Source organism: Hakea prostrata, chromosome 7 (assembly GCF_041222555.1).
Source record: "Hakea prostrata isolate BN-2017 chromosome 7, UWA_Hpros_2, whole genome shotgun sequence".
Classification (NCBI taxonomy): domain Eukaryota; kingdom Viridiplantae; phylum Streptophyta; class Magnoliopsida; order Proteales; family Proteaceae; genus Hakea; species Hakea prostrata.
The window spans coordinates 59,195,565-59,215,619 of record NC_142606.1 but is presented as its reverse complement, the minus strand read 5'-3'; the positions used below and the strand labels follow the sequence as shown (position 1 = coordinate 59,215,619).

At 38.3% G+C, this 20,055-nt stretch overlaps 1 protein-coding gene across 1 annotated transcript; it reads left to right on the top strand.

The window, feature by feature from the left end:
- Window positions 1-7,263: 7,263 nt before the first annotated feature.
- Window positions 7,264-16,998, top strand: LOC149011509 (uncharacterized). The gene is made up of 3 exons (XM_089163320.1): window positions 7,264-7,583; window positions 8,054-8,218; window positions 16,273-16,998. The coding sequence occupies exons 1-3, from the start codon at window positions 7,314-7,316 to the stop codon at window positions 16,627-16,629; spliced, it is 792 nt and encodes a 263-aa protein (XP_089019446.1). The 5' UTR covers window positions 7,264-7,313; the 3' UTR covers window positions 16,630-16,998.
- The last annotated feature ends 3,057 nt before the right edge of the window (window positions 16,999-20,055 follow it).

Below are 20,055 nucleotides of genomic sequence, written 5' to 3'. Positions count from 1 at the left end.
TGCTCTTTTTTCAGATTCAAGACGAGGGACGTACCAAAGTAAGAGAATCCTTGAGACCATTAATAGCACAATTGGCGCTGCAACGCATCTTACCTTATCCATGCCAAAAGCAGTATACTGTAGTGATTCTCATGCCCCAGACATCTCGATTGAAATTGCTCAGATCTTTCATCCAATATATGCCTAATAGCTCTGGTAAAGATGCAAAGGTTAGTCATACTCTCTCTCTCTCTCTCTCTCTCTCTCTCTCTCTGCCGTTATTTGTGCTCTGCATGTGTTACATATGATGTAGCATTTAGGTCCTTGTTTGTTTGCAGGTAGATTCATTTAAGTTCAAATTCTCAAGTAAAATCTACTTAGGTACCCCCACCCACCCTTTTTTTTTTAAAGATACGCCTGAAGGAGATTTCAACTTCTGACCTTGTTCTTTTATACTGATTTTGCCTGGTAGTGTAGCTTGAAGGGGTTTTTACCCGCAAACAGACATATAGCCTTGAGCAGAGAATTGGGGGAAGAAACCTAGTGCTTTTGAGGTTGTTATATAACTTATTGAAGGAAAAGTAAAAGGGGACTGACTTCAGAGATGAACCAAGGAAGTTTTCAAATTTTACAAGGCAATAAATTTTAGTAGTTTAATTGTGTTTATGGAGTCTTTGTTTCACTTAAACCTTTAGTTCCCACTTGGCTTGTACAATTGTTAACACCCTCTCCCCCCCCCCCCCCCCCCCAACTCACTCTTTTTTTTCCTCCCTTGTTGATGTGATATAGCATCGGGCAAAGGTTGGGCCCACTGCTTGCTCCACGTATGCAGGCTGCCTTGACCAACGCATGGACTGGGGTGGGAGGGATAGGGTGATCCTTCCACCCTGTTCCCATATGCATTAGACCAAAGTTGATCCACTTTTCCTATGTTGACGTTTTGGCTTTTTCTTCCTTTTTTCTCCTTTGTGCAGATTTTGGTCAGCATTGCAGGTGTGGTTTTCTTGGCAATGACACTTTGGAGATATTCGAGAAGTACCAGCAAATCTTAGGACAAATTGTTTGAGCAGAGGCTATTACCAGAAGATAATATTCGCCTGAGGGGACAGAAAACAATTTATTTGAGGGGGGAAATTGGAGGCTTATACAGGTTGCCAAAAAACTGGAGGCCTTCACGGCCATTTCCTATTGACCCCCCCAAAAAAAGGATTTAGAGGGGATGCAGTTCCAAGAAACAATTGAATTCAAAAAAAGTTCCTTATGAATGTATAATGTAGTAATCAATTTTTTTGCCAGTCTGGATCTCACCATTCTGTATCATTCTCTCTCATATTGAATATACCTTCCATTTGGGAACAGAAGCAGAGCATAGGTTATTTTTGGTAGAGACCCACTTACATAAGGTGCTAAGATCTAAAATAAGTAACAATTACATAAGGTGCTTTGTTCCGATGTTTGGTAGAGGGGAGGAGCTATGTTGCATGTTTCATCTATGCTCCAACTTACTATTCGGACATAATAGGGTTTTGGGAGACCTTGGGTACTAATTTGCAAGTTGTGGCGGAACCTTATGTCATTCTAGGCGACTTTAATGAACTCCTGGATGCCAACGACAAAATTGGGGGAGCCTTGTCAAGATTGAAAAAAATCATTAATGATGAAAATTTAACTGAAATCTTGGCACTGGGATGCTCGTTCACTTGGACGAACAAGCAAAAACCACCAAACCTAATTAAGGAAAAAATAGTTAGAATTTATTCTCCAGGGTGGTTGAGTCTTTTTCCTAACCAACAGGTGGAAAATTACCCGCTGCCGGGTCTGACCATAACCCTTTGATCCTTAAACCCCTGGGGGTCACCAACTACAATCCTAAGTTATTCCACTTTCAAAATGCTTGGTTCTCACATTTTTTGTTCCCAAATGACTTACATAATGCATGGATAAAAAATCAGAACATTCCCTTCAATGAGAAATTGGCCTTGATGTCTAGATTTAAAAAAAATGGAATTGGTCTTGTGCTTGGTCTGGTGGATAACATTTTTCATAGCTTGGCTCTAGAGATTGAAAATTTAGAGCAACAAGGAAGCCCGGACTGGGAGATTATTCAGGACAAGAAAAAAAGGATGGCTTGGGCTCTGGAGGCGGAAGAAATGTTATGATTTTAGAAATTTCAAGGTATGTACATTAAGGATGGGGATAGGAATACCAGATTCTATCATTTAACTAGCAGAATCAATCTTCATAAGAGGGGTTTGACGGTTATTTATGATGAAGGTCAATGTTTTTCTAAGCCAGGAGAGATTGCTGGGGTTTTTGCTAAATATATGCAAAAGTTCTACCAATCTTCTGAGACCCTTGACCTTGATTTCATGAATGTCTTTTCTCGCATGGTAACCTGGGCGGGAGGTCTCTCTCTGAGATTCCTAGTTTGATTGAAGTTAAAGAGGAGGTGTTTTCGATGAGACCCCACAAAGCACCAGGGATTGATGGGTTCAATGGGTATTTCTATAAAAAAGCTTGGGATTTAGTAAGTGAGGACGTTTACAAATTTGTTGACGCGTTCTTCTCTAACGAAGTCCTACCTACGGGGGTTAACCATACCCTCTTGTGCTTTATCCCAAAGAAAGAGAATGCTAATGTTGTATATGATTTTAGACCTATTAGCCTTTGTAACGTGTCTTACAAAATTATTGCCAAAATCCTTGCTAGAAGACTGAAGGCACTGTTACCTTGCCTCATTTCTCCTTGTCAAGGGGCCTTTGTGGCCCAAAGACAGATCACGGACAATATAATGGTGGCCCATGAAATATTTCATTACATGCGTAAAACATGCAGTAAGAAATGTTTCATCGCCTTAAAATTGGACATGTCAAAGCCCTATGATAGAGTTGACAGAAGCATCTTAATTAAACTTTTTAATTTCTTGGGTGTTAACGGAAAATGGTGCAGGCTTTTCAATGAGCTAATTTCCTCTCCCACCTTTTCCGTCAAGGTCAATAGATCTCCTTACTCTTGGTTTGCGGGATCAAGGGGGCTGAGACAGGGATGCCCCCTTACCCCATATCTTTTCTTATTCATAATGGAGATTTTGTCACGTCTCCTTGATGAGTATAAATCACTGAAATTGCTAAGTGGAATTAAGGTCGAGAGGGGAGCTCTGGAGATATCACACTTGTTTTTTGCAAATGACACATTCTTATTTTGCAAAGCAAAAATAGAAGAAGTCATGGCCCTTAAAGCAGTGGTTGGAATTATTCATGGATTTGACAGGGCAGGAAATAAACTTTGAGAAAAGTGGAGTACATTTCAGTCGGAATGTTCCGAAGGAAGAAAGGAACCCGGTTCTTTCAATTTTAAGGGTATTAGAAATTAAGGGCAGAACAATGTATCTAGGGTCAAACTTGATGCAAGGTAAGGCGAAAACAAGAACATTGCAAACTGTGGTGGATCGAATGGCGAAGAAAATGACAATGTGGAAGGCGACTAATTTGTCATTCGTAGGAAGGAGGGTGCTAATGCAAGCATCAATTCAATCGATGGCCCTATATCAGTTGTAATTTCTGAGATTCCCAAAGATTACGTGCAATAAAATAGATGCTATCTGTCAAAGATTTTGGAATGGACAACCCAATAAGAGCAAGCAGCTGAATCTGATAGCATGGACAAGATTATGTCAACCAAAACCCATGGGAGGAATGAGTTTTAAAAAAAATGGAGGATTACAATGTGGCATTGCTACTCAAACAAGGGTGGCGAATACTTTCAAATCCAGATGCGATATGAGTACAAGTTCTCAAAGCCAAATACTTTAAGGACCAAAGTTTCTTTGATCCGAAGGTAACAAGGAAAAAGGGGTCATGGGTATGGAATAGCATTACAAGCATCATCCCAATGTTAAGAACCATGGTGAGAAGAGTAGTCGGGAACAGACGAAGAACATCGTTCTTGTTTGATCCATGGGAATATAACCAAGAACATAGCATAACAACATAGCACAACTTCACAAGATGGCCTCAACATGCAACAGTGGCAGAGGTGGCAAATGAACTACAGAATCATCATTGGGACATGTGGCCAACAATAAACCTGGTGATAACTTTTCCAATACCTCTCTTGGACCAAGAAGATCAATTTCTCCAAATGGAGATTTCTCGGTCAAAATGGCCTTCCGTGAAATAATGAAACAACATTTCACGAACCATGATTACTAGTTTGCAAAGTGGTGGAACCAAATGTGGAATGTTCTTTTAGGGTGTTTTAAATGCAGGATTACCGGTGCGGGCAAAACTAGCAAAACGGTCGCAAACTTTGCCTGAGTGTGCAATGTGCGGGAAGGAAGAATAAACAACATGGTATATCTTCATATCATGCGAATGGGGGAAAGAGAATTCACACAGCAGGACCTCTAGGGCTACGTATAGAAAACTGGATGGATATGTCTATGTTGAGCTGGTGCCATAATATGTGCTCGCAATTAACCAAGGACATGTCCAGATGGTTTATGTCTATTTTCATAATATCATGCTATTTCATCTAGAAAGAAAGGAATGAAAAAGTGTTTAATCAAGAAATACCTAGCCCCTTTATGGTGTTAGGGAATATCCAGAAATGGATAAAGGCTTTAGAGCTACAAAGGGAGGACGAAAACTCAATTTTACCAGTTCATATGAATTATGCAAATCCTAGCAATATAAAAGAAAATTGGTGTAGGACAATATCACAGTCTAACAAAAGTATTTTAATGTGTGCATGGGTATATAACCAGCAGCTAGGACCTGCAGGATGGAGCACTGGAACATGTAGAGATGGATATCTATGGTCTATCAATTTTGGAAGAGGGAAGGCAAATGAAATCTTGGAGACTATGCTTAATGGACTGCAATAGGGGATTGAAAAAGTGGAGGAAGAAGGGCTAAAAATAGATGAAATCTGGACAAACAATTCACAAGTAGCAGATCTATTACCATGGCCTTCAAGACAAAAATGGACTCTTCAGGAATTACCCATGTTGATGGAATTGGCAAGATTGACAAAAATGATGGAATATAATATATTCCCAAACCCAGTGCTCCAGACTTATTTTGAGGGATATACCAATATGGCAGCCACCTTATAGGATAATTGTAATAGAACAATATCTAGTATTTGTAAGTGCTATTAGCTTTAATCTTAATGCTATTTTTCTTTTTCTATAAAAGAAAATTACATAAGGTGCTCAGGTTTTCTATTATGTTTAAACTTGAATAGTTGATAAACCAAGTTGATGTACCAGATTGAAAAGTCTAATCTGATTGTATTTCCTTTTTTTTTTTTACCCCAAAAACCTTTAAACTCTAAGCTTAGTAAGAACCCTCCAGTGGAGGAGTAAGTAAAATGCATGAGCAACCTTTCAATTAAGGAATGTTTGGCAAAATTTTGCTTGCATGGGTCTGCAGTAAATACCAGTAGGAAATGAATTGCGATCAACTACCTTGGAGTGTAGCATGTCATATCCCTCCACTACGCATTTAGAAGTGGATTTACCTCTGAATATTGACAACGTAGACCTCTCTGATTTTATACTGGTAGGGTGTGAGTTGTGTACTAACATTGAGGATTGAGGAACCGGATTTGAAATGATGTCAACATCCTTGCAATCTCTGTATTTTTTATTTTTTATTTTTTTAAATTTTTTTTGGTAGAATCTTTATTTGACAGAATTCATGAGATAAGTTCTAGTACATTAATGTTCACCTTTTGTTGTTAACAACTGTCATATTAATGTTTTGGAGAAAGTTTGAAAATCTTTAACTTCAATTGCAATACTTGTATAAATTTGAATACTAAGTTGCATCGATTTTCTTATTAACATCTTGAAAGGTCTATGAGGTAGAAGGAAAATCATAGAGCTAACATCTTTACAGATAAACTTTTCTAGTATGGTCATGAGATCTAGCTATGGAAGTAAAATCTTAGACCTAACATCTCTACAAATAACTTTTCAAGTATGGTCATGAGATCTAGATATGGAAGTCCCTTTATGAAGAATTCTTTCAAGCCAAATTGAGAACTCAGTGAAATTCAAGATTCAAGGTCTAAGGGCTGAGTGTTGAAACGTTATTGAGGAATCTGCAAAAACACTTGAACGCTTGTTCTCACAATACTTCTTTTGAGCTGAAACGTACTTTCTTTAAGGTATTTAGACACCACAATTTGTGCAATACGGGTTCTACAGTGTCTTCACCCCAAGATCAGTCAGCCCAACCTTAAAGGTTACACTCCAAAAATGTTACTTAAGGTGTATCAGGTTATGTTCACTGCTTAACAGAACAACAACAGGGAGAGAGTGAGAGAGAAAGAAAGAGGAGAAGGAAAATTCAGTGTCAAGAATGAACACGAAAATCGGTTTATATAGAGCCCCAAAGGCTATGGGTGAAAGGGTAAGGTCACCTCTCTTTGTGAGGGTACCTTTTAGCTCAACTCCCTTCAGGAAGGTATCTATCCAGCTGACCTCCTTACAGGAGAGTGCCTCTTTAATGGCATCTCCATGTTTTCACCTAGCTGGGCTTTCCAGAATAGGGCCCATGACAAAATAGGCCTTCCGGATCAAGGCCTAATCTATAAATTCTATAAATATTAATATATATCTATATAATCATGGCAGGGTCACAATAGAATTCAGGCTCGGTTCGTGTCGCACAAATTAATAATACATGGCCTTATCATATATAAACCATATAATCAGATCATCTCAACCCGATGTGGGACTAAATAAAACCATGGATAAAAGACACGATTAAAACAAAGTAGGATGGCTAAGTAGAACGGATGCACACCCCTGCGAGGCTAGGACAACATTCTAGGATGACTTTGTGGCTAAAATGTGCATTCACAGAGTCTGGTCGATCCTAACTAATTCCTCAAACCATGATTATTCTCTACTATTGGATCCTAGATTTTTTTTGGGTAACAAATGCGCTTTATATATAGGGAAATTGGGGATGGGTATATTACATATGCCGCAGGTAAGCATTGAACCCACAATCTCTCCACTGAAAGGTGACATTCTTAACCACTCCACTTCCTTCCATTGACGGATCCTAGATGTTTCTAGTGGCCATTCGTGACTGTTCATGGCCTTGCATTGTTTGGGGTCTGAATCGGCGATCCTCACTGTGCTCTCCAGATGATTGCTGACCTCTAATGCTGGGGCCACGGGTATTGCTGTGGGTCCTACTCTTTCAATTTTTTTCATTTGTGGGCCTCACCTGAACCACCTGATTTTTTTCATTGTTTGACCTTTTAAGCCTGGTGGTGGAATAGCGAAGTGAGAGGACCGGAGAGACCAGAGAAAGATGAGCGCCATGGAAGTGGTAGACGCCGAGAGCCCATCATCTTGTGCATACACTCTGCAGCCGACCTCTTTCTGCAACGAGGATATACTGTTCTGCATCGATGTCGACCCTGAATCTTTGGTGGAGATGAAAGTTTCGGGCCCTAAAGGTCGACCAATCACCAGATTGGATTCAATAAAGAATGCAGTCCTCCTCTTCGTCCATGCAAAACTCGCTATCAATCCTGAGCACCGTTTCGCCTTCGCAGCTCTTGGCCAATCCGCTTCTTGGGTATTCCCAATTTCTAATTTTGCTTTCTTTCGTTTTGTTCCAGTAGAATTTCGATGTGATTATACCATAATTTCTTGGAGTTTTTATCGGGTTCTTTTGTGTAATGTGAAAGGTTTTGGGTTCTGGAATTTGGCTTTTTTCTGCAATCCTAATCCTGATTTTTTGTTTGTGCATTTTTTATTTTAGTTTTTTACATATATTACTGGTTAAATGGTTTACTTAGAGAGAATGATTCGAACTGAATGTTGAAACATTTGACGTGAATCACTGGATTCTTTCTTCATTTTGTCGGGGCATTCTTAAAGTAACTGATGTGTGATAAATTTGTCGAGTATCTTGAATTGATTTAAGCTCTAGCTTCGGAGATTCTTGTTTTTCGTTGCAAATATACAAATTGATCCTCCCTTTACTTCTCCAGTGCCTTTGTTAACTTGAGAAATATTGTTGTCGTTATTTTGATAACCTTGAAGCTTCGGAAGGAGTTTAGGAGCGACGCTGAGTCTGCTATTGCTGCACTTCGTATGATCACCATCACTCCTGATTCTTCATATGGTCAGGCAGATCTCACCCATCTCTTCCGAGTAGCAGCTCATGAAGCGAAGAAATCTCGTGCTCAGAACCGGATTTTCAGACTGGTAAATATTAAATTAATGCATTTTATTGTTGTTTTGGAGGGCAGCTCTTGATGCACATTCTGATCACATCTTTCTTGGTGAGCTCATAGACTGCATAGATATGAAGATCCTAGATCTGACAAGGATAGTATTGAATCACTAGGAGAATTCCCGTCAATCTCAATCTGCTCAACATCTAGAGAAAAAAAAAAATGATTTGAAATCAGATCGTTAAACTCCACAACTGAAATTGCTTCTCTGGTAATCCTTGAGGTGATTGCTGCATGACACATTATGAAAACAATCACTGGAAACTAGTCTAGGCTAAGTAAGATGGACGCCGAAATTATGGATAATGGATACTTGGTAAGCTGGTCCTTGAAGTCAACTTATGGCAGGTTGTTACTTCATGCTTATGCATTTGTAGATACCTGAGAACAAATGCTTCTGTATGGCCTTACGGGAATGCTGCATTTTGCCAACTGAAGGGATGCAGTTAATGGTATCCAATCAATCCAATTGGGCCACAGAAAACTTTATTTTGGCTCACGGTTTGATATATGGACGTTGAACATTTTATTTTTGGAGAATTGCCTAGATCTTTGGGATATACTTTTACAAAATTGGTAGGTATAGAATTATATCATACATTCACGTGTTTTAAATTAGATTTCCCCGTAAATACTGAAGCTAAATGAATAACATAAAATACCTCCAACATCCGTCTTTCCTTCTTCTTTCTTCACAAACAGAATCAACTTCTCCTTCCTGCTAACTGGTCCATGCCACACCTCCACAACCATCCTTCCCCTTCCCTTCCCACACTCTCCCTTACTGTCCTTCCCTTGCAATCATCCCAATGGGGTTTCTTTCTCTCTCATTTTAAATTGCTGCAAGAGTCTTTCTCTGTATCTCTGATTTTCTTTCCAAATCTGTTCATTTTTCGATGTGTTATTGTTATAAAAACAAGGGTCTGATTTCGTTTCTTAATTTTAACGAGCAATCAAATCACTGTGACAGATAAGTATTATCTGAAACTCTAGAAGCTAGTATTCAATGTCAACCCACTCACTTTTCCATAAATTTGGGTTTCTATTTCTAGCAGATGTTATCCTCAACTTTGGTTATAGTTCTTGATTTAATCATAGGGATAGTTTGCAATTCTATGATATGGGATTCTGTAATTGGAAAAAATAACTGCTATTAATTTAAGCCAAATGTATCCTCTTGTTGAACTATTGCCGGACAAATTTTTTTTTCTCTTTCTTTCATTTATTAGCAAGGTTCAGGCAAGATTTTCTCATAAAAGTTTTTGCGAAATGGATGGAATCGATTTGCCTTTTATTGTTTGCCATCTTCTGTTTTTGGTTCAAAGTTGTTTAGACGGTTTATTGAACGATTGAGCATTTGAAAAATGGTGTCATTGATGGTGCTGGGGGATTTTCAGGGACTATGGCTTTAATTAGGGGAGAAATTAATATAATGGATCTTGTGGTTCAAGGTCTCATGAGATCCCGGTTGAGATCTCATTTTTTTCAGACCTTGAGCTAAGGTCCACTACACTAGTACCCCCCTCCCCTGCCCCCCGGGGGGGGGGGGGGGCGAGATCTCTTTTTTTTTTGAGACCTCGAGACGATCCCCAAAAAAATGCAAGATCACAGCCATGGTCTCGGTCAACTTGAGATCTTGTTATCTCGCAAGATCTCGATTCAAACCAATTTTTGAAAATACCACATTTCGTTCGAGATCTCAAGCTCGTATTGACTTGTTTCAACGCTCTTTTTGCCTTTGCTTGTTTTGGTGTTTTGGCTGGATTTTTCATCAGAAAGTTGGTCAAATCTCTACTTAGGCTGCATCATCAACAAGCTATTTAGCTCATGTACAACAAAGATTTACTAATTTTGATGCCAATCTTGAATTAAGGTGAGTGTTCTTCACAAATGTCTCTTTTTTTTTCTTCAAAACTATGTTCTACACTGGTGGAAGTGGTGTTTGTGCTGATGCTGGTGGAGCAAAGTTGGAGGAGCTGCTTAGTCAATGATTGTTTTTACTCTTCTACTCTTGTGATGTAACTTATAAGTACACCAATGTTTTAATGTAGAATTGTGAACAACTGAACATGTTTAATGTAATATTTGACTTTAAACCTTTATAATTTGATTTATATCAAGTAATGGTTTTGTATTTCATGTTTTATAAGTTTGCATGTTCACTCCTTTAGCATATTATTTTCAAAGTTAGGGTCGAGTTGGAACTCATATATATACTTGTTTTCTCACAAATCCAAGCCCACCACTGTGTTTAGAAGACTTTAAAATAGGTTGAATACCAAATTCTGGCCCAAACTTAGCCGTAATACCCACCGAGATGGGCCCTCCATTTGATTGGGGATTCTTATCAGCTCTGGGCTGAGATCTTGGTTTTTTGAGGGACCTAGATCTCTGTTGAGTTTGAGATCTCAAACCATGATGGATCTAACTTATAAGCCTATAGTGAGGTAATGCCAGTACACAGATTAGTTGTTCAATTCAATGTTTGAGTTAGATTTTGGATACTTAATAACTCGATAGAACTGTTTTTATTTTATTTACCTTATAAAAATCTTTTTGAGTGGCAAGGAGCCCAATGTGAGTCAAATTAGGAAATTTTTTGAAGGTTTATATATATAAAATGCATCCCTTGTCAATAGGAAATGGTTTGATTAAATAATATAACCTTTTAGGAGTTTTTGTGCTGTTGAGCAATGCATAGGGGATTGGTATCCCAAGTCTGATTTCTTTCCTTTTCTTCCTCCCAAGATTATCTTCTTTTATTCAAGCTTCTTTTCAAGAATATCTGTGATGGCGGTAAGTCCAATTTTCCCGGTATCCCCTACCCCAATTTATCTTCTTCTAATCTTCTAATTTCCCAATCCTTATTCTTCCCTTTTCTGAATACTGTTTTCCCAACAAACGCTAATTCCTAACCTGAATTTTCTCAATCTGACCATTAGAAACTTCTCATATTCAAACCATATGCACAGTATACCCCACTGATACAAGTTGTAGCCTCGTCATACCATTCCAAGACTCTAAATCAGACCCCCTGCTAGGTGCCTCAGAATAAGATCTTGGAAGAGTGGTTGTACTTGATCCTATTCAATCTAAGGCTACATCATCTCCCTTTTTGTTGGTTTGCTAATGTAATGGGCCTCTTTTATAAAGCCCACAAATTAGGATTTATTGGGGGTAAACAGGGTTTAATGTACAGAAAAGATTATGTGGGTCCCATTAGCTGTTAATTTTATCCAGAAGAATCCTTTTTAGTTAAATATTCTGTGCCTTAATGTTTAGATTAGTTTCCTTATAGGCTGCACTCTTGTTTGACTTGTTTATGGTTTAGAATCTTATATGTACTCAGTTTTCTGGAAGATTTAGGTTAGGGTGGTTAATATTGAGTTAGTGTTTTCGTTCTTCTCTAGTAGGCTACTTAGAATTTATTTCTATTTTTGGACAATCATGTAATCTTTCACTTTGTTAGGTAGATTACTTAAGAAGTTTCGGTTCCTTTGTTTGAGTTGATATGAGTTTCCTAGTTTAGGAGTTCTATTTTCCTATTAACATGCATTTTAAGTGGTTTGTGACTGCTGGCCAGGCGGTATTCTCCTTTCCCTTTATCTTTACTATTCATGGTACTGTTCACAGCCCCAAAACAACCCCTTATCTTCTCTTTCTTCTTTTCTGGTTCCCTCTTTTAAGCGTACTAAAGCAAATTGTTCTTTTCATCTGTCTCATTTGGTATAAAAGCCTACTAAACGGTTCATAGATAACTTTGCTTTCCAAACTTGATTTTGTTTCCCAATTGGAAGGTGGTGGCTTATCTATTCATAGTTGAAGGGTCTGATGAAAGTTTGGTTTCAATCTCGGTGGTAGATAACTTCTACATGATGCTGTTATATGTAAGAATTAAGATTTATTTATTTATTTGGTGACTTAAAAGTCTGTAATTATTTTGGAAACAGACTCTCAGCAAAAATTGCTGGGACAAGGCTGCGTTGGAAAATTAGCATTGGACTCTGCTTGTGTGAAGCCTTTGGCACCAGGTTCACCCTTTTAAAGTTTGTAATTTATTGTTGATAGAGTCCTACATTTAGTTAGTTGAGTCCCAAAATAGTGTTTCAATTTCAATTTGAGATAGCTTTATAACAGGTTGAAGTTTGTTAAATGCTGCTACCAAGAGCTGTGCTTACCTCCTTCACCTCCTAATTTATCCATCTTATTCTCCTCATACTTTTCTTCACTTTCTTCCTGTTCCAGGCTGTTTTTCTTCTGTTTCTAGCAATCACAGCAGGCCCTCTCTGACCAGTTGGTTTATTAAACCTTGTTATAATTATTGTTATGGTTAAGTGTTAGATCTATAATTTATCATCTTCATTGGTTTGTATGAAACTCTGCTTGGGGTTAGGTCATTCTTGATCCAACCTTACATTGAAGGAAGGTATATGGAATTTAATTATAGAAGATTTTGCTGATCTTGTTAGCTGTTAATTTTGTCTAGGAAGAGTTTCTTTTGGTTAAATATTGTCTTAATGTTTTGGTCACTCACCTTTTAGTTAGCATCCATTTTTATTTGTTTACATTATGTTTTATTTTAGAGTCCCTAGAGCGTTAATTTGGCAAGCACTAGAGAAAAGAATTGTTGCAAGTAAATATGTAGATATAGTTAAGGATATGTATGATGGTTCGATGACTAGTGTTAGAACAGTGGGGGGACAAAGTAATGAATTCTCGATAAGAGTTGAGCTACATCAAGGGTCAACTTTAAGCCCATATCTATTTGCTCTGGTAATGGATGAATTAACCAAAGACATTCAAGATGAGGTCCCCTGATGTATGCTTTTTGTGGATGATATTGTGTTGATTGATGAGACCCAAGTGATGATTAATACCAAATTAGAATCATGGAGAGTAGCTTTGGAATCAAAAGGCTTTAAACTTAGTAGATCGAGGACAGAATATCTAGTTTGTAACTTTAGTCATGATCGGGCAGATGATGAGGTGGTGATTCTTGACGATAAAGAGATTCTTCAGAGTGATTGTTTTAGGTACCTAGGTTCAATCATAAGTAAAAGAGGTGATTTAGAGGATGAGTTTCCCAAAGAATTAAAATAGGGTGGATGAAGTGGAGAGGTGTGTCTGGGGCCTTATGTGATTGGCGTATTCCATTAAAGCTTAAAGGAAAATTTTATAGGACCGTTGTTCAACCAGCTATGATGTACGGTGTAGAGTGTTGGGCTGTTAAAAATAATCATATAGATAAACTCAGTGTAGCAGAAATGAGGATGCTAAGATGGATAAGTGGCAAAACTAGGATGGATAAGATAAGAAATGATCATATTAGAGTTGGTCTGGGAGTTGCTCCCATAAGTGATAAGCTTTGAGAAAGTCGTTTGAGGTGGCATGACCATGTTCAACGGAGACCTATAAATGCCCTTGTATAGAGAAGTGATATAATCCATATTGAAGGAACTAGAAGAGCTAGGGGTAGACATAAGATAACCTTAGGAGAAGTGGTGAAAAAGAATATGTATAGCTTAGGCCTTGTATCTAGCATGACCTCGAACATAACTGATTGAGGGCAAGAATCCATGTAGCTGACCCCATTTAGATGGGACAAGGCTTATTGTTGTTGTTGTTGTATATTTTGTTTTATTTTTAGTTTTTTAGAAGAATCGGGTTAGATTGGGTTTATTTTGGTATAGGGTCTATATTGAGTTACTAATTTAGGTTTTGGGTCTAGTAGGTTGCCAAAAAAAAAAAAAAGAAAAAAAAAAGACATCCCTAGTGCATGAAGCTCCTGCTTTTGCAGGAGTGCTATGGGCAAGTGCCTGCCCCGTGCTTTGCAGAAAAGGCTGTTTCCAAGTTTGGTCCCACAACCAGGTTGTATTGTGATTAGACCCTGCTATCTCCCCTGTAACCACCAGCAACCTCTCCTGCAAATGACGATGATTTAATTCTGCAGAACCTGCTCCCGGCAGCCCCTGAAACCCATTTGATTTTACTCACATGCGTGCACACACTGCAATTGAATGGAATAAACAGCAAGTATGAAGGGAAAACACTCCAATTAGTTCAACATTGCAAGTGACTCCATTAGAGCTGTGATACATGGTTTCCCTACCCCTGAATGCCTACCCAAATTCAGTCTCCCCCTCCACTATTCCCTACTTTCCCCTAGTATACCCCAAACAAATCCTAACTGCGTTCCTTTCCATCTCAGCCATACCCTTTGAATATCCCCAACAGCAAGTAGCTGTTCCCCATTGAGTCCTTGCCATTTGTCCTTATATTTCAATTCTGTCCCTCACATGGCTGGGTAGATATGATCCCCTACAACTCACCTGTCCCTATAGTGCTCCTCCACATTAGTGTCCTATCATATTGCATCTATTGATTACTAGGTAAGTTGGATTTTATTTTAATTTTGTGATAGAATTCTTTTCGTTCGTTCTATTTTGGGTAGATTATGTAGGATATTGGGTTTTCCTGTTTGGCTTGATCTCAGTTTCCTAGTTTTAGAACCTGTGATTTTTTTTTGGAGCTCCATTTTCCTAATAAATGTGGAGTGTGGACGTGTTCCTATGTTTTTAGTGTTGAATAATGGGAAGTAAAGTCTGAGTTTACGGTGTGGTGACTGCTAGCCATTGGATTTCTCCCTCCTTTACCCTTCTCTTTATCCTCAGAAACTGTTCACAGCCTCAGACAGCACCTTATCCTCTCTTATTCCCTCTCTTTGGCCCATAGCAGATCTTTCTTTGATTTCTCAAATTTGAGGTATCCCTGATTCTTCTTTGGAGAATTTCTTTTCGGTTTCAGATATTTTTATCATGCATTGTCTTGTTCGAGGGTAATACATCTCGAAAGATCTCATTGGTCCACACAGTTTCCGAATGATGATCCTCAAATGCTGGAGTCTGGACCCAATTTTAATTTGCCTATCCAGGTGATGTCATACCAATCTTTGTAAGAGTTTGCTAGAGAGTAATACACAGTTGTGCGGTGTTTCTAGTCGGGGCAGGCCTTGGCGAAATGTTTGGTGGATCACAGTTGTAGCTTGAGGTCAAGGTATCGAAACAGTCTCTCAGCAAAATTTCTGGGGTAAGGTGGCTTAAGGAAACTACTCCCCTGGACTCTACTTTGCAGAAGGCTTCGGCACTGGGTTCACCCCTTTTTTTCAATATTATATCAGCAAGCCCTACAGTTTTTCCTTCCTTCTGGAAAAACAAGATTTGGGTTTGTAGCCAGTAGTTGTGGAAAGCTGCAGTGTTTGAGAATTTGGTGATATTTTCCTTAGATTCTTTGTTATTGCGATATGTAAAAGATGGCAAAAAGAAGGATGGCAGTCTGTTGATTACTGGGTGGTTCAAAACACTGATGATGGGTTCATAGCTGGAAGGATTGAACAGCTATGCTTCCGTTAAAAGGAAAAAAAATAGAGAGGATAAGGAGGATTTGTGTGGACCTGGGATGGAAGAAAAAGAAATATCCCAGGGGATTTCTCATAATATGATTAGATCTGTTGTGAAGAAAAACAAATTAATTATGCAGGTTCTTAAGAGGCTTATGTGCCCTTCTCTCTCACACACACATGCACACTTGTATTGTATAGAGTCTGCCCTCTCCAATGCAAAAGACCCTTGTATTCATAAATTCCATAACTAGAACAGATCATGAAATAGAAGCAGATCCTGCATCTGGGTCTGAACAAGGATTATTTTCCAGTTAATTGAAGAGAATTCGTACTTGTAACTGATAATCAGAATATTCCCTATATTTTTCTTAGGAAGGGGATTAAATAAGAAAATAGATCCAACTCTCGCATATTGTCATAATGTACAACTGAGAAACCCCAATTGAACTCCATGCGGATGTGTTTGGACCTCCCTACCCTCCAAGCTCCGGCCATGTCACATATCATTGTTCATTATGCTCATGGACCTTAGATTAAGGCCTTGATACCCTAGTTTATGTGCTTTGAGGAACTGTATATGATTCTCATCAACCTGACTAAGCATTTTACTAATTCACATTTTGCAGATTCTCATATACTGCAGATCATCTGTTCAACCTCAATATCAGTGGCCTGCAAATGCAAAACTTTTTACCTTGGATGTCGTCTACCTCCATGACAAGCCTGGGCCAGAGAACTGCCCTCAAAAGGTATATGATTCGCTTGTGGATGCCCTCGAGCATGTCAGTGAGTATGAGGGTTACATTTTTGAGTCTGGCCAGGGGCTTTCTCGTGTTCTCTTCCGTCACATGTGTGTGCTGCTTTCACACCCACAGCAACGCTGTGCTCAAGATGACATTGATATTCCTAAGTCCCTTACAAAAAAGTCATCTACAACTGACTCCATATCTGTTGAAGAGAATGTGCCATCATCCAGCCAGTAAAGCCATCGACATTGCAGCGCTGAAGTAAAATTTTATCTTGTAGTTCTTACCTTACTGCCTTCTGTGTGTAGTTTGTGGAGAACATCTGATGAACCCTCTCGCTTTTCCATCGTGTACAGAAAATGAAAACGCATATAGATATCTTGATGAACGGTACCGTGCATCCGACATTATATGGTTGATCGTCGTTAAGTTTTCAGTTTGATTCTCGTGTCTGTGCCTATGTCTTCTATAGGAGTCAAGACTATACCTGTACTAGTGCTACATAGCCTCCGTAAAACTGTTTGATTTTTTCTTCTTCCAGATGATTGTTTCAGTGTTGCTAAAATCTCTCAAAACTATGTTAAAAGCTGCGTGTTGGATTTAAGTGGTGGTGGTGATCTGTTTGCAATCTTGATAAAAAACTAGGTTAAAAGCCACATGTTTGATTGAAGTGGTGGTGGTGGTGATCTGCAACAGGATGAGATGAGTCTTCAGTTTTCACTTTGAGTAGATGCTCATCTGATTAGTCTGAAGCTCAACGTCCGTCCTCAATTGGGAGTGATGAAGTTGCCCAATTCCACGCAGCAGGCCTAAATTGTGGAGGTTCACTTTGTTTCTTTAGTTAAATGCGTCCAAAATTTATATTTTAAGAATTTCTCGAGCTGTTTCTCAATCTCTGTCTGATTTTAGGATGATGATACGATGATCTGCGAAGCCATTGCTGCGGTATCCAAAGATAATATCACTGGTTGGAGAACCATGGCTAGCGGGTTTGACAGGTCCACCTAAGGGCCTGTTTGGTTACATGAATCTAGAGATTTCAAATCTCTGGATTCATGACTGAGATTTATACATGTTTGGTTGTGAAAATCCCTGGATTCATGAAATCTAGAGATGCATCTTTTTACACTAAAAACGTGAATCTGTAGATTTATGGGTATGAGGTGAAATCCAGAGATTTGATCTCTACTCTAAAAATACTAAATATTTTTGTATTTACAAAAATTATAAATCCATAGATTTCATCGACATGTTTTATTAACCAAACAGTTAATTTTGTGAATTATGACTCTATAGATTTGAAATCTATGGATTTGAAATTTCTAGATATTTGAAATCTTCACGATTCATGTAACCAAACAGGCCCTAAGAGAATAAAAGATTTCAGTATTTACTGAAAAATCTATGTACACCACTTTCTATGATATGAGGTATTATTAGGGGGTGTAAACGGATCTGATAGTGGTAATATCATATCCGCATTTTATTATATTCGGACGAATTTGGATAATATCCAATCGGTTTTTGGGCAGATTCAGTCGGATTCGGATTAGGCCTGTAAAACGACCGGATTCGGCTTGGATACACCAGTATCCAAATCCGAATCTAATTAGCAAATCCACTATGCGAATCCGAATCCGAATCCAGTAACAATTTAGAGAAGGCATCCGAATCCGAATCAGAAACTTTATCAGATATCCGATAATAATCCGATTTGATAAAATATCCGATTATTGATTGATAATTGTCACTTTTTTACATTTTTTATTATAAATTTCCTATTTCCGATTACCGAATACCGCTATCCGAATCCGATTACCGGTATTCGAATCCGATTATCATCTATTTTTAAAGAAAAAATGTTAAATACTTTACTTTATCCGGATATTATCCGATCCGATAAGCAATTATCCGAATCCGAATCCGAATCAGGTTGCTTAGCGGACGGATATGGATATTTTCCGGTAAGAAAATTTTCGGATACGGATACAATTAAACGAATACAAATGCGAATTCGGAGGCGGATTTCGGCTATCCATTTATAGGTCTAATTCGAATGATAATTGGATAGTTATTTTTTCAAGTAGAATCTTCTAAATGGGATTGAATACATATCAAATACAAGTTTTTGACTACCTGTTTATGTCTTTACCATTTTATTTGAGGGGTAGGTTAGTTTAAAATTTAAGAATTTAGCAACTTTGGTAGCTATTTTAGTAGAAATCTAGAAAAATAGTCACATATCATAGGTAAAATTTTTATAAAAATAAAAAAATAAAAAAATAAATCTAAATAAGTAATTTAATCAGATGAATAATAATCGGTAAGAAATGGATATACCATATCCGCATCTTATTAGTAATTGGACGTATTCGGATACCCCTAAACGGATGTAGATATAAATTCGGGAGCGAATTTCGGTTATCCATTTACACCCTTAGGTATTATCCTCTTTCTTTATTTTTCGGGTTCTCCAAAGAAAGTATAAAATATTTGCAAGGGTACTTGAAATCCCAACTTTGTACAAGTAATCTAAAATCTATTCTAATTACAATGACAAGTCAAGTTTAACTATATGGATATATAGTATACAAGATACATCCACCCTAACAAGCCCTACCTTGGTTTAATTTTGAAGAAAATTGCTATTAATGTGGAAGCTACAACTACTTTTGTTTTGTATATTATCTGCCATGCCTTAATGCATCGTTCACATTCCCTTGAGGGATGCATTTGTTTGCCTTATTTAAACTGAAATGAACCAAACCCTCCACTTAGGATGTCCTTTACTGCTCGCCAGTACTCAAATGGCATTGCCCGCACTCCTCAGTCAAGGTGTATCGTATGGCTCATCATTGTCGTATGATGTGATAGAGTTCCCCCCTTGTCTATTGCTACAATCAATTTTAAGATATGACAATCATGTACTAAATTTGAAGTGAAAGTCACTTGTTTCTTTCCGAAATTACTTTTATTCAATACTATACTTCACATGTACCACTTGCACAAGTTCCAATCGGAGCTCTATTTGTAAAGCAGTAGTAACATCATGAAAGTTTCAAAAGTACCCATACCTACCACCAGTATAGTAACAATGAGACCAAATGAAAGAGGTATTGATGCCAATGGGAATAATTCTTTGTCATCCTCTTTAAAAATATTAGAAGCCGACAATTCGATCAAAATCTTGTCGAAACTCCTTCAAATGCTCATCAAACTTCTTTCTCTATAACCATATAATTGTTTCTTCAACAACAGTCAATTTGTCAATGACCTAGGCTTGTACCTGTTCTCTAACTTTGCCTAGGATCTCTTTGGATCTCCCAATCCAATGACTTTGTGAATTGCTTAAAGCTTGATACTTGTTGTGGGGAACTAAGGTCTCGAGTCCCCCCCCCCTCGGGAGAGATACACCTCCCTCGGGCTGGTGCATCTCTTCCCTCATAAAGGGACCCGAGTGCCTCACTCGGGACAGATGCACCCCCTTGGGCTGGCTCATCTCTTCCTTGGAAAAGGTCCCGAGTGCCCCACTCGGGACAGATACATACCCGACTTCAGTTGGTGTATATCTTCCTTGGCAAGCGCTCGAGGCAAGTCCCAGAAAACCTTCTTGACTATGTCAACGAGAGTTAGTTACGAATAACTACTCAGCATGTCTATTCT

Coding starts and splice junctions, on each gene's coding strand:
- LOC149011509 (XM_089163320.1), top strand. CDS start 7,314: ATGAGCGCCATGGAAGTGGTAGACGCCGAGAGCCCATCATCTTGTGCA. Junction 7,584..8,053: donor TTGGCCAATCCGCTTCTTGG/GTATTCCCAATT, acceptor ATAACCTTGAAG/CTTCGGAAGGAGTTTAGGAG. Junction 8,219..16,272: donor AGAACCGGATTTTCAGACTG/GTAAATATTAAA, acceptor CACATTTTGCAG/ATTCTCATATACTGCAGATC.